This window comes from Schistocerca serialis, chromosome 1 (assembly GCF_023864345.2).
Source record: "Schistocerca serialis cubense isolate TAMUIC-IGC-003099 chromosome 1, iqSchSeri2.2, whole genome shotgun sequence".
Classification (NCBI taxonomy): domain Eukaryota; kingdom Metazoa; phylum Arthropoda; class Insecta; order Orthoptera; family Acrididae; genus Schistocerca; species Schistocerca serialis.
In genome coordinates, this window is record NC_064638.1 from 385,279,975 (window position 1) to 385,295,698 (window position 15,724).

Below are 15,724 nucleotides of genomic sequence, written 5' to 3' on the forward strand. Positions count from 1 at the left end.
TACAGGTTTTCTTTACATTTTGTATTTGGCTTTTAGTAGTTCAAGTGCTTTACTTGTTCTGAGATTAGCTTGCAAAGCTACATAAATACAGATCACTCATGCTTGCAAAACTGTTTTACACACACAGTAAATAAGCCAGTCACAAACACATATTTAAAGAAACGACTTTAATACATTACCTAATGTATACTTCACAAAAAAGCATTTTGCCACGGTTGTAATGTCTGAAGATTTCACTACATTTCTACATGAAACATTACAAATGCCTGACAGTATGCAAATGAATTACACTTCGGCCTACTAATCAGTCTGGTTCTACCCATGCATTTTGTTTCACTTCAAGTTGCAACCATATTGCAGTCCATTTCATTGTATAATATTAAGTACATTGCTGGTATGTATAAAAATCCACTTAATATAAATATATGCAATATCGGATAAGTAATTTAGCACGCTCATGTTGTACCATTTAGACTGCTGCCTCAGTGCTTCAGTAATAATTCGTCCTTTATTAGAAAATTATAAATTTTAACAAAAGAAATAACGAAACGAAACAATTTATAAGAAACAACAACAATAACGAACAACAAACAACGGATATCAACCACATGGTATCGGGAGGAATTGAGACTGAGGGTCACGTCACACGTAATCAACGGATGACGTCAGCCGTCAAAACTTACTTTCCGAGAAACCTTGGCAGTGCCGTGACGTGAGGGAACGGCCAGTGTGGATGACGCCATTTGAAAAGCAGTGTAAAATGCTTTGACGTGACGTGGCGACCAGTTTGAACTGGCCTTGAAGCGTAATTGAGAATTCCACCGTCTGATTTCCAGTCGTGGAAGTGGAAGTTTTCTTTGCTTGTGTGGCAGTTATTGTTGGCTTTCTGATGGGAAGATTACAGTGATCACAATTGCTTAATAAAGTCAGTGAAGTGCCAATTTCAAATGCATAGTAACGCTCAGAATTGAATTGATGTAGTGTCAAAGATATTACTTGACCACCGTATCTCAACGAGGTTCTTAGGGATATTTCAGTGTCAGCTGCGCTCCGTGGTGTAAGGTTGTGAGAGTGTGACGTGAGTGTGTGACAACTGTTAGTTCATAGTTGTAAAGCGTCTGTGTTGGGTAGGAGTTCTGCGAACGAAAGTAGTGTTACAGTCATGTCATCCTTTGAAGAAGTTGAAAACGAACTTGATAGAAAGCTTAAAATATTCTTCAGCAACCCAGATAACCTTCAGGCAGCATCAGAAAACGTCTTCGAAAGTCTACTGGAGGAAGTTATCCTTGGTGTTGTGTTCGAAGTGCACCGCTCTGTTAAGACCGGGTTGTACGAAATTGAAGAAGCGATACAGGAGGATGCGAACGAATTTCGAATTGTAGATGCGCCTGATTTGGATATTTTCGGCCAGCAACCAATCAAGAAACCGCAGGAATGCACCTGCCCAAGCTGTAAACGTAGCCTCGCAGCTTTAAGATTTGCACCACATCTTGAAAAATGTATGGGTATGGGCCGAAATAGTTCAAGAATTGCGAGCAGAAGGATAGCGAACAATAGTAAAGAGAGCGTGGGTTACGGTGGTATGATGAGTGATGACGATGATGACGCGGACTGGACCGTAGGTTCAGATAGGAGACGCAAGAAGCGTGATCGCAATGGTACAAAAAGATCCCGAAATCCCAAGGCGATGCGCAACGGAGACGTCAGCTCGGAAACCAGTGTCAGCTCCGACGTAGGCTCACACATGAGCTATGATGGTATGACAAACGAAGAGAAAAAGACGTTGCTGACTCAGATTTGTGGTGTTATATCAGAGCATACAAGAAAGCTTTGCACTAGGTCAATGAGGTGCCCGCAACATACTGATGAGCAGAGACGCTTAGTGAGAGCATCATTAATTCAGCAACAGGAACCAGAAATGAATGGTGGGCCAGAACTGTTGCATGTGGACGGGGATATTGGTGACGAAGGTGATGGACATAGTATGAGAGAGTCTGTGGGTCGCGGTTGGGAACAAGAACATTCAAATACGTCGTCACCAGCAGACTCAGCTTCAACAAGTTCGTCCTCATCCAAAAAGAGGGAGAAAATACCGAAGTCCAAAAGTAAAAGTTCAAAAAATCACAAAGGATCTCCTAGTTTCCATAATTCTCATGCCGAATTGTAAAAATGTTATTTAACAGTATTGTAATGGTACATATAGATTTGGGCAAAACATATAAAAGAAGACACATTAGTGCTCCATGAAAGTGTGCAGCTCCTTTATACAAAACTTTTCATAAAGATTAATCATTTGTACATGTTGATAGCCACTTGTTTTGAAAACTAATATATTTTAGTTGATTGTTCCAAATCAAAAGCCATATAAAAGTGGAGGGTATATGGTTTCACTATCTTATGAAAGTGTTTGTTTTTTTTCCCCATGGTAATTAAGTTAATCTTGAACATTTTTAGTCTCTTTAAACTATGTAAAAAAAAGTTTAGGGTACATTCTTGTACCCTGTGAAGACATCAGTCTGTGTCTTTGAAGTGCAAATTTTTGTTCTCTAATTTTGTGAGAATCCTTAAATAAGCTCTTGTAGTAAATTGTTAATTTTAAATGGGTAGAAACATACTTGAAACTCTGATTTTATTAGTGAGAGTCTAAATCTATGATGATAATTTACTTACATACTCTTAAATATTATTCCTTCCTGCAACTGCCTCCTCATCCTCCTCTGCATTGTAAATCTGAAGATTGTGTCATATAAGTTAAAAAATGTTACACAAGTTTAAAAAAAATTAAAATGACATGAAAATTGAATTATTTTCTCATTCTTACTGAAAAAATAAAAAAAAAGCATAGAGTTTTTGTAGGATTGGTATCAGTGTGCTGCGATGTTTGTGTGAGTACAGTTATGTATATCAAATAACAGTGCATCAAGTTTTTGTAGCATTGATGTCAGTGTGCTTTGGTGTTTGTCTAATGTGTAAGTACTATCAGGACAACAGAAGAGCCTCCTTTCTTTTATCATTTTCCAAAAACTAAACTTCACATTTGGTAATACCACAATGCAACCATACAGTTGTCTTCCTGCCATTAGTATGCAAAAGGGATACTGCCAAAAATATTTTCTGTCTACCACATGTATTAATAGTATCAGAATAAGTGATTGTTTACATATAGTGTATTTGACAGTTTTGCAACATGTTCCATCTACAGTTACATGAGAAATATAAGATGTTAAAATATATCAGTATTATCTATGCTTGCTTTTTGCTTAAGTATCTCATTTGTTAGAAATCTGTTGGTATTCTGTATGTTGCAGGAACTGTGGCAAACCCTGTGCTTTGTGCCTCTCCATCCTGGAAATTATTTACTATTTACGTTAGAGAACTGAATGGTGTGGGTTCTTCACTTTTTATGTGTGTTGATTGCAAAACAATTTGTTGTCATTTATATGTGCACTGAACATAACCTGTGGTTATGTAGGGTTCACCACAAAGCTAATTTGGCCTGTCATAAATTTCAAAGCATTAATGACACCAAAGGGCATAAAAATAGTAAAAGCACGAGACACAATTAAGCAGTTTACATTGTTTATGGACACAGCTGTTGCTGTGGAAAAGCATTTACTTTAGTTTGTATCATGAGGTTTAATTTGATAAAAATTGCCACTGCATGTAAATAAAGTATCTTCTAGTAATCATTTAAGGGAAGACAGACATGCTGATGGTTTTTGTGGACAAATGTCTCATGAGTTTTAAAGAAATCTCTCTGTGAAAGGTAGAGTAATCGCAGAAAACTGCACTGCAAATGAATGGTAAACTTTCTGTATCCAAAAAATTCATACTAATCATTGATACGAACATGTAGAGCTTCCCTGTGCAGGTTAGCATTACATTCCAATAAAAATGTAGATTCTTGTGATCATCTCCCATTGTTTCAGGCAGACAAGTTTTCTTGAATAAGAGAGCCATTTCACTGAAATAAGTTTAGTGTGTCATGCCACCTTGCACTCCACCTGGCTCTCAGGTGACTTTGATATATTCTTGTAGCTCACTTATTTAAATAAAAACTAGCCTGTCCAGTATGTGTATCACTCAAGATATATACCATTCCCATCAATTATCTCAGTGATTCCAGTGTGATAACCTGAAACATATATCTACTAGATCCATGAAATTATGCTGTGATAACCTCCGATCAGATAATGTTTAACACTTGCTGTGTAAGAGACTAGCATCAACAGCCCTTGATTTGCAATGCTCAATACATTTAGGGATAGCTGGGCTGTTTGTTTTTCTGATATGTGAAAGAATGTCGCACAGCTTTGTAAAGCCAGGTGGTCCATGACTAACTGTATCTGAATATAGAACATACACGGTGCAGCTGGTTTTGCTAAGTGTGCTTTGACACCTACCTTTCAATTGACGGCTAGATGACTCAGTTGACTGCTGAGTATCCTTTGGTAACCTCCTACTCATCTCCTTTTCAGTTGCTGTTGTACCAGTCACTAATAAAGGAGCAAAACATAAATCAATGGCAGAATATGCTTGCTGCTGTGTTAAGGCATTATATTTTTCTGTGTACCAGGAACCTTTTAATTATGTGATGCCTAAAGCAGATCACCGCTGCTTTTCCAGGATGTACACCAAAGTGCTATAATTCACTGATGAGCTCTTCACAAACTTTGCCTTAATAGAATCAAAAATTTGTAAATGTGTGGAATTTTGTACAGCCTATAAATTTTACAATCAGTATCTTAAAGTTAACCAAGAAAGTGTGAAATGGAATGAGTTGCAAACAAAATACCGCCACTCCCGTCTTTTATGTGGATCACCTTGTCTTGTTTAAAATAAGCTGCTTTTAAAGATGTGATGGTGAACCAAGTAACTTGTCTCTGTTGGTGGACCAAAAAATCAAGGTGAGTGTGAAAACAGCTATTCTATCCAACTCCCCATTCATACCTTAGTAATCTATTGACTTGTGAAACACTCTATATTTCCTGTTCTTTTTAATACTCCCAGTACTTATTCTCTTTAAACCATTGAAGTTTACAACATCTGTCTTCAGACATTGTCAGTATTTTATGGTCCTGCTTTGGTCTGAAGAATGTGCAATATTCTGAAAGATTGTGATCCTGGTTGCTGGTCAATTCAGAATCTTTGTTGGTAATTGACTACTGGAATGCAAACCATGAGAGAAACAGCTGTTTATTTCTTGTTCACATTAAAGTGACAGATTTCACACATATACTTTCTTACTCAGAAAAAAAGGTGGCAAACAGTTCTAAGAATTTCTACCGTTTTGTTTATTTCTCAATTTGGGGAAAGTTCTACTCTTTTATGATCCCTGTAATATTACTTTGTGATGGAAAAGAAGCTGCAATATAGGCAAGTAGTTTCACTGTGAATTGACATATTTTCTGTAATCCTGAAGGTTTTTTTTTTTCTGGCAGTATATATAGCCATGACTTGCCTGTCACGGCCTATCCACTGAATATATATAGTTATAACAATAAAAGCTCTGTTCAGCTGAATGTACATAAACATTCTTACAATATTACTAAGTATACATCTACAAATGACAGGTATACTTGTCCATTCATATAACTCAAATACTTAAATTCAATGACAAACATTTTTCTGACAACATGACAAGTAGCTGTAAGTTTGCTCCAATGCCACATGACAAGTAGTAAAATTTTTGTAATAGGGTTCAGTGTTTACAGATGTAGAGAACAATTTTCTTTGAAAAATACCTTTGTAATCAAGTTAATATTAAACTATGGGTATCAGGTAAACAGCAGCTATCAGAATATCGGCAGTATTGCGATAGTTTGTTATTAATACAGTATAAATATTATTCTTGCAATTTCTTCATTTTTGTTAATGCATAATTATGACTTATTCCACATTCCCAGAGGTTCTTTTTTTTTTATTAAATCTATGGAACGTCATGAATGAAACAAGAAAGTGGTTTTCACAGTCTTTCCTGGAAACTATGTCTCTGACAAGATACCACTCACCTTACTGTTAACAAATTTAAATCACTCAGCTTTCTGGAGTCAAACAAACAGAAATTGATAATTCAGTCAATAAATATTTTGATTCTTCTGTTCAGTGTACTGATTCACCCCACTTTATTAATGTGGTTGTGATGACATACCGTACAAAATATAGCTGACAATAATGCTTTGTAAAAATGTTTCTTTAATGGATCAATTTCTCTCTTCGTGTGTTGTTACTAAAAGAGTGATAATCCACATTTCTGTACACACTTATGACCGCTGCAAATTAAATCAGGTTGCACTGTTATAAATGATGAGTCAAGCAGTATTGCTTTCTGTGACTGAGTCCTCCTTATCCGAATTGCAATTATGAGCTCTGCCTGATAAAGAAACCATCAGTCTGAATGCACTTGACTTAACTGACTTTGGGTTGGGTTTCACTTTTTCGAAGTCTTAGGCCTCTAACCATGTACTTGGCTTTTATGGGTTGTGCTTTTAATATATAACATCAGTTCTATGAAATGGGTGTTTCCAGAATTTCTACTGAAATATGTGAGATCTTTGTCTTGTCTTTTAAAACCATATCTACCAGAGAGATCAGTTTTTCTCAGAATTTCCTTGCCATTCTTGCATTCCAGTTGTTGACAAAGTTGGTATTTCACTGTATTGATCATAGTGCTACAGAAATAAACAACATATTGGTCCCCACTGTCAGTAGGATATCTGTTGTGTGCACTTCTTTATCTTTGAGGCAGATCCAAGGGTGTAGCCAGAGGGGAGGCAGGGGAAAACAGCTGTGTCATCACCACCACCATACAAAAAACTGTAACTTCGCAACCCAAACTAGCACCCTGCCTCGTCAGACAGATGTATCAATTTGGAGAAAGTCGGAATGTGTCCTGAATGCTAACTAGTAAGTAGCAAATGTACTCAGTCATTTGTGGTGAAATCTCAAAACTATGCTATTCAAAAGAATTAGGGGAATACTTTGTCAAATCTGGTACATAGCATTTACTTTGATACAGGTGGTACCTGTGTTCATATTGCTTGGCTTGAGAGTTACAATTTCAATGTAAATTAAAATCATTTCTCATCTATTGTCTGTGTTATGCATTAAGTATCAGGTGACCCCTCAGAAGGAAGTGAGTACCAATGTCCCAATGTTTCCTAGTGAGGTAAACAGGTGGCATTTGTCGTTTTTGGATGTTGTGTTCAACCAAGGATATGCATTTCAAATGTAAGTTGCACTGATCCGGAAAGGATGGACTTTTGGCCTTGGTGCTGCAGATGTCAATGCTTCTTCATGTGTCATCCACAGGTTGTGTACAAACTATAGGGACACAGGTCAGTAGACAAGGAAAGTTAGACAACGTCGCTGATGTATTACAACATCAAGTGAAGACCGATACCAGACCATTTCTGCATTGCGGTATTGTATGGATATCGCCAGAACATTGCAAAATGATGTTAGAAGGGCCATTTGAGCCGCTTTGTCCAATAAGACTGTAATGGACAGGTTACGAGAAAGGACCTTACAACCCAGACACCCTGTTCGAGACCCTACTTGATGTGACAATGTCCTGCAGCTCACCATCAGTTCTGCCATTCCCAAGTCAACTGGCAACTTCATCTCTGATGAAACCTGTTATTCACAGACAAGTCTAGATGTCCTCTGACGCAAGGAGATGCCAGTGTCCACGTGCGGAGACCCTAGTGAGCGGTACCTGCTAATTGTTGTCCAGGAAACTGACAGATTTTAAAGGTTCTGTGATGTTGTAGGGAGGCTTCAGTGTTGACAGCCATACGGATCTTTTCGTTGTCTGTGGTTGCCTTACCATCAGGCAGATCCTGTTGTACCAAGTGGTGGCTTCTGCATATGGTGATGGCCCTGAATTCCTTCTAATGTCGGACGTATGTGGCAGGCAACAGCAGAAATGTTTTCCAAAGCCTGGATACTGAAGTAACAGAATGGCCTGCAGTGGGTCCCGACCTAAACCCGATTGTGAATGTGTGGGACATGCTTGACAGTCATGTTTACGGTTGTGCTGTTCCATCATAGACTCTCAAAGAACACTCCCTGAAAAATGGAATGGATACCACTGGGTGACATTCACAGACTTATACGCAGGTTTCAGGAAGTGATAAATGCTTATGGAGGACATACTCTCAAAGGCAAGCTCTCGAAGTCCAATGACAGGATGAATGATTGTTTCCACTTTGTTTTCGAAACCTGTTGGACATTTCAGTTCTTTTTTTGTAAAAGATCAAGGACATAATGATGTTTTCTTGTATTTGTGAAAGATAAAGGTATAATTTGATAACATACCCAGTCCTCAATTGTTGCTCAATGGAGTACTGCAGACACCCAAAGTCATGTTCCCCTATTTCTTTTGAGAAGCGCATTTGTCATTCAGAGTAAATTACTTCCCCACCACCCAGCCTCGATCTTGGGTACACTCTTTGGAGGGCGATACTTGATTGTATTCTGCTGAGCACTACGCTCCTCCTGCTGTAATTTGCAAACTGTCAACTTATTTAACTTTAAGATTTTGCCTGCTCATTCTGTTGTGTTTCTTGTCAGCACTGTCACTGCTTTCTCTTTCACCACTAGTAAATTAAATGACATAAACTGCAAGAAATCATAGCTGACCATGAAGGAATTTTCCACCAGGGCTTTCCATGCTTGCACAGCAATGTAACAACGTGCACTTTTTTAAGCTGGAACACAGATGAATCTAATCATGTGACCAAGTTAGTTCTGTTATGAGTGGGTACACAGCTTTGATGAGTAATGCTTGCTTTTGTGTCCATACATTTCGTCTTTCTTACAGCCTCCACCTCCCCTCTCTCTTCAGATCAGGAAGTTCAAGATTCAATGTGTTCTTCTGCATACAGATACTTTTGGAGTAGGATGATAAAAAAAAAGGCCATCCAGAAAGTAAAGAATGTTTCAACATACCAAGATATTCTTTAACAATAATACAGAAGCTGAATATACATGTTTTGGCACATACTTTATCTACTATTCCACACAGTCGTCTTTGACATTAAGGTATGTGTACCTCCACACCAGTTGGTGTATACCCTTTTCATACTATGTGGCTGCCTGCCTGTTCAACCATGTCATGACAGCATCCTCGAGGTCGTCTTAATTTGTGAAGCCTTTACCAGCAAGGTGCTCCTTTGGTTTTGGAAACAGGAAAAAGTTTGACAGTGCCGAGTCACGACTGTAGGGAGGATGCTCTGATATGTCCCACCGGAATTTCTTATGCAGCAAGGCTTGTGTCTGCTGGCAGTATGCGGACATGCACTGTATTCTGGATAGCCTGATGAAGACATTCAAGGGTTGCAAAGTATGTATCACAACTGATTGTTGTGTTTCAGGGCATTAAATCAAGGAGTAGGATTCGCTATCTCAGAATACAGAAGCCATCAGTTTTTGAGTTGAAGCAGTTTTTTAAACTTGTGTGGCTTCTGAGACAACTGAGGATGGCATCACTCTAAAACCGTCACATTACTGTAGGGGTGTTATGGGAAAACAATGTTTCATCTCGAATAACAACCTAGTCAATGAACATGTTACCATCTCTTTTGCAATGCTCCAAGAAAGCTAATGCAGCTCCCATTCCCACAGCTTTGTGCTCACCTGAGAGCATGTGTGGCACACACTGTGCACATATCTTGTGGTACCCTACGTGTTGAATTACAGTTTTGTGCACAACTGAACAAGCCACTCCCTGACATTGTTCATGCAAGTCGCTAAGTTGCCAATTCTCTCAAACAATGCAATCCACCTTTTGGTTAATAGCATCTGTGAAGAAGTGCGGTCATCCTGATTCTCTTCATCATGAACATCTGTTCTCCCATTTTTGAACATTATGCCATAACGCCATAACGGGTAACATGTCTGCGGTGAATGTCATGGGGTCTAACATTTGCAACCTGGAGAAAGTATATAACACCACATACCTCACAGTCGACAGGGTTCGCAACTGGCACAACCATGGTCACAGCTATCTCTGCACTTACCAGATGACAATGTCTGACCAATCACTTGTGGCAATTTTCTGCACCACATTGAACACCACAAACCAATGAGTGGCTGCCACAAGACAGGCACACTGACTGTATGCGCAAACGTTCTTTACTTTCTGGATAGCCCTCGTATTTGAAATTCACTGAATGATACACAATATTTTTATTCAGCAAATGGTACATTAACCCAAAAACTTCCAACTGAATTCATTTCAGTAAGTGTGTCTTTACACTGTTTAATTACTTGCCCAAACACTTTATTTTTTCATTTGTACATTGTTCTTACACTGAAGGGTAACAGAAGCATGAATGTGTGTCCTAACAGAGCAGGTAATATTTTGAGCAAGTATAGTTCATGCAATCAAAGTACAACGCTTTCATTTTAACAGACACATCAGTTAGCACTGTGACGGAACTGGTCCACTGATCCAGTCAACCTCTTTTTTATCGCACCAAATATATTTGCCACGAGGTGATTTTACTCCAGGTGGCAGGAGAGCACAATGTAAAGGTGCAACAGCACCTGAAACAGTGAAAATACACAGATTTAGATATTTTGATTTTATGTAAGCAGTTGAATAAATTGGCAAATTTAGCACATACTGCTGAACAATTACACCTAAACAAATAAATTAAAGAGGAGCTGATGATTACGAATAAAGAGTGTTCCAGTGATAATTTCTTGCAAAATGTCATGTTTTTGGAAAATCTTGGATAAATTAAAAGCAATGGGATGAATAAAGATGATTTCACCAGATGGCGGCAGTACTGAGCAGCTGACAGATACACAGACAAGAAATAGGACAGTAAAGCTATTTTTAAAAACACAAACACACACACACACACACACACACACCTCTTTGAAGCTGATGCCTGACCATCCTTTGAGCTGCACAGTGCAGAGAATGTTTCCATGTTCCTATGAACAGCTCAAGTACAAAAGCTATGCAACAATGTTAAAATCTGCTGAGAGGTTATCTTCAGTCGTGCAATTCTAAACCTTACAATAAGAAAATTAAAAACCTTAATAAAAGCAGCAGATGAGTTAGAAATAAATTGTGATTTATGAAACCCACAGTAATTGTGGAGAAAACACACTAAAAGAACATTTCACCATGAAACGAAGTTCTAAATTAAAGTGTTGTAAATATGTGGCAGTGAAGTAGCTCTTAAAAAAGTAGGTAAGTTTGGGGTTTGACATCTTGTCCACAAAAAGTGCTTTAGGGAAGTAACAATCTCAAGCTGGAAAAAGACCGGCCATGGAAACTGGTCACATCACTTTTGAAGGAACCATCCAGTATTTGCCAATAGTGATTTGGGAAAACTGAGAATAATCTAAATCTAGTTGGCTGGACAGGCATTTCAAGCCCTTTCCAATTAAATGTGAGTTTAGATTCTTAACCACAATGCCACATTCCATTGTCACTTCACAGGAGTACTCTGAGGAAATATTTAAATTTCTGTTTAAGGATGAGATGTGATCTGATCCCAAAAGTCAGATTTCTCCCTACATTTGACTCATTGTAAACTAAAGCTGAGGTCAGGCATCTACTATGGGCTGTACGTTAATTTAAATGTTAAAATACTGCTGAACATTTTAATCTAGTTATGCCATATTACTGATCATACATTTGCTTTCTAAATAAATATGCTCTATTAACTATCACAGATACATTTAAGACCAATACCTTCTTCAATGGTTAATGGTCCCTTATGACTTGTCATGTCAGTATCAACATATCCAGGATGCACAGCATTTACAACAAGATCAGGTCTCTCATCACAGTCAAACTTTCTCTGTTGTATGAAAGTTAAAGCAGTAACTCCAACTTTTGATACAACATAGGCGGAGTTGCCCCAGCCTTCTTCAGAATGTGTATTTTTCTTTGCTGACCTAAAGAAGAGGAAGGATCAGTTAGAAGCAAGGTTAATATGTCAGAATTTAATCCTGTAATGTTTTAGCAAGCAGTACTGTTCATATATTATTTAATGCATTTCATAAAAAATGAATGCCAATGACAAGCAATAACAAGAACACTTAATTATGAAAAATTAATATTATGAGATGAGGGAGGAACATCTCTCTCTCTCTCTCTCTCTCTCTCTCTCTCTCTCTCTCTCTGACTGTTTACTACTTTCAGCCACAGATATAACAAATGTTTCATGCCACTGTTGTAGCTGTGGGCCTACTCTGAGCCTTTTCAAATAAGTTATTGGGTTTGTCTTATTGCACATTTGTGGTCTCAAACCAACATACCATCTCCTGGATGCTGACTGGTTTGTTTGGAGTGAAAGGGACTAAACTGCAAGGTCTTCAGTTCCTTCATCTGTTAAGTGGCAAACCAGGAGTAGAAGTCAAAGGAAGGAGGTGAAAGGCAAATCCTGGAAAGCCTAAGTGTAACTAACACAATTAAAAAAGAGATGAAGTCCAGAAGAAAGACAACACAGACAAGTTGTTAAAAGATCAGTCAAGACAAGGCATTTAAACCAAGAAATGAAAAAGGATAAAGAGAAAGGCAGTCAATGACACCAAAGAGCCCTACCTTATAGGGATGAATAGGAACCGCCTTTGTGGGCAAAAACTTAACAGCAGGTCAGGCAAGTTGTCATTGTCTGCTAACACCAAAGGTAGCATGTCAGGAAGATTAACATGCTGTCTATAAGCAGCCAAGTTAGGGCAGTCTATGAGTAAGGGAGATCAGGACAGGCCATTCTGAGTTCCAGACTTCCAGCAGCTGATGGCTTATAAACAAACAATGGTCCAGTTCTGGGACCCCCATTTCCAGAATTGGCATCCTGCTGGACAGCTTGGCGAACCGGTCAGCTCGTTCATTTCCCGAAATCCCAACATGACCGAGGTCCAAACGAAAATGACAGACCAGCTTGATGGACGTCTGAGACAAGATCCCTGATAGCCATAACCAGTGGGTGAGGGGAGTAGCACTGATCTACAGCCTGAAGGCTGCTAAGGGAGGAACAACAGATTAGGATACTCTTGCCAGCGTAAGAACGAACATGGCTAAGGGCTAATTTAATGGCCATCAATTCAGCAGTGAAGAAACTGCAGCCATTTGGCAGAGTGTGGAATTCACTGCACTAGGCACGTGAGTTCGCAAAGCCCACTCGTCCGTCCGTGAATACCGCTTCCAAACCTGGATACTTCACAAGCGCAGCCAAGAACAGGTGGCGAAAAATCATGGGGTCAACAGAATCTTTTAGACCAAAGGAGACTTGTTGGAAAATCTGAGGTCGGGGCACAAGCCATGGGGACATATGCAAGCCTTTCTGACCAGAGGTGACAGTGGAGAAAGCTGCAGTTCCAAACAGAAACTGGAGGCATACAACAATTGTAAATCCAGTTCTGGATCGCTTCTGTTGGAGGTGGAGTCACTTCCAAGGAAAAGGACATGATAGTTTGGATGTTCAGGGAAGCTACAAATGCATACAGTGTAATTCAGCAGCTTTTGTTGGTGCCTGATAGGTAATGAAGGGACTACAGCCTTGACTAATAGGCTGTTCACAGGGCTTGTTTAGAAGGGACCTGTCACAAGTTGTATCCCACAATGATGAATGAGGTCCAGCATCCGCAATGCTGAGGATGACATTGAAGCATTTGCAAGACTCACATAGTCAAGACAGGACTGAATCAGGGCTTTGTAGAGCCAAAAAAGGGTAGAGCAATCTGTGGTGTCACCGCCAGACACCACACTTGCTAGGTGGTAGCTTTAAATCGGCCGCAGTCCATTAGTACATGTCGGACCCGCGTGTCGCCACTGTCAGTGATAGCAGACCGAGCGCCACCACACGGCAGGTCTCGAGATACGTACTAGCACTCGCCCCAGTTGTACGGACGACTTAGCTAGCGATACAACACTGACGAAGCCTCGCTTATTTGCATAGAAGATAGTTAGAATAGCCTTCAGCTAAGTCAATGGCTACGACCTAGCAAGACGCCATTAACAGTTATATTCTTTATAAGTACCGTCAAGAACGATGTATACAAATGATGGATTAAAGTTAAGTATTCCAGCAGCTGCATACTTTTCTTTATAGCATTCATTCTGTATCCTGTTTCAGACCTCACCCCAGCCTGCGTGAGTTTAACGCGTGCATTTCGGCCTCCTCTCTCAATTAGTGTGCGTAGTGTTGGCTAACTGCCAACACTACACAATCTGCACCTCAGCTAGTGTTACTGAGGCAGCAAAGTGTAATGAGGTGTCACCAGAACTTTTGCTTAAGTTCATGAAGGTGTGCAAGCCATGTCTGCCAGGACTGAAGACCAGTGGGCACCTCAACTACAAGAAGTGGGCAGTATGATGGTGACAGAAGAGCATGACACGAGTCTTGGTTGCTGATAACCAAAAGCCATGGGTGAGAGACCACAACTGTGCCTTTCTTATGGCTTCCTGTAGGCAGCACTCTGCAACAACCATACTAGAGGAGTGATGAAGTCAAAAACCCATCAGCATATAATGAAGTCAAAAACCCATCAGCATATAATGAGAGTGATGCAAGGCCATTGATAGCCTTCAGAAAGATGGGGATACTCAATACAGTTCCTGTGGGGACCGTTCTCTTGGATATGAGGGGGGCAGGGCGGGTACTGAGTGATCTGCCCATTTGACCTCAGAACATACGGTGCCACAGTGATTCTTAGCAAAAATGGCAAAAATGGCTGAAAAAGTTCTGTGTGCCACACTGAAGTGTGTGGGGGTACCAGAGTTCAAGAAGCAAAGATCAAGATGTGCCAGTCAAGTTTCGATGGCTGTACCACAGCCAGTAATCATTGTTGTACCCCACAAAGTGTTATGAGCATTGAAATCGCCCAAGACTAGGAAAGGTTGGAGGAGTTGAGAGAGTAATGCAGGCAGTACACTTTGGGACATAACATAATTGGGAGGGAGATAAACATTACAGATTGTAAATAAATCCTGAAATGCCAATACCAGAACAGTGACAGCCTCCAATGGTGTATCAAGAGGCGCAAAGCCACTGTATACGGAGTCCAGCACATACCTACCAACTCCATCCTACACCCTCTATAGTTGGTACAATTCTTAAAACAACCTCAGTAGCCATAAAGAACAGGGTCCGAGTTGCTGGAAACCATGTTTCCTGGGTGGCAATACAGAATGCAGGGTATTTGCTTAAAAGCGGCTGTAGCTCAGCCAGGTGGTGGAAAATCCATTACAATTCCACTCACTGGAGTATATGACTGAATACTATGGGGGCATTATTACCATTGTAACTATTGGTGGAAGCAGCTGCAGTAGTACAAGTACTGCCAGTATTAACTTTATTAGTTTATAGTCAGTATAATTTACTCACACTGCCCTTTTAGACACTCAAATCAATTTAATACTATTTGTAATCTCAAAATTATTATTTCTTAGGTAACTATAATATAAAAGAAGATACTGTATGTGTGAAACACTGGTCCAATGTAAGAGAGGAACTGATGACCATGATCAGATAAAGTTAAATCCAGAAAAATTATAAAGATACACTATATGATCAAAAGTATCCGGACACCCCCAACAACATGCGTTTTTCATATTAGGTGCATTGTGCTGCCACCTACTTGATATCAGCAACCTCTGTAGCCATTAGATATTGTGAGTGAGCAGAGTGGGGCACTCCGCAGAACTCATGGACTTCGAATGTGGTCAGGTGATTGGGTGTCACTTGTGTCATAC

General features: G+C 39.6%; 2 protein-coding genes across 2 annotated transcripts in view; one reads left to right on the forward strand and one right to left on the reverse strand.

Moving 5' to 3' along the window:
* Window positions 1–1,003: 1,003 nt before the first annotated feature.
* LOC126470979 (ataxin-7-like protein 3) lies at window positions 1,004–2,747 on the forward strand. The gene has a single exon (XM_050099028.1). It carries the CDS (start codon window positions 1,163–1,165, stop codon window positions 2,165–2,167), a length of 1,005 nt encoding a protein of 334 aa, XP_049954985.1. The 5' UTR covers window positions 1,004–1,162; the 3' UTR covers window positions 2,168–2,747.
* A 7,420-nt stretch (window positions 2,748–10,167) lies between these two features.
* LOC126457540 (carbonyl reductase [NADPH] 1-like) overlaps window positions 10,168–15,724 on the reverse strand; it is a 79,761-nt gene continuing 74,204 nt past the window's right edge. The window contains exons 5-6 of the mRNA XM_050093927.1: window positions 11,717–11,922; window positions 10,168–10,551 (exon numbers count right to left, since the gene is read on the reverse strand). Of these exons, the coding sequence (XP_049949884.1) occupies window positions 10,427–10,551; window positions 11,717–11,922 (331 nt within the window). The 3' untranslated portion in view covers window positions 10,168–10,426. The remainder of the gene's footprint in view (window positions 10,552–11,716; window positions 11,923–15,724) is intronic.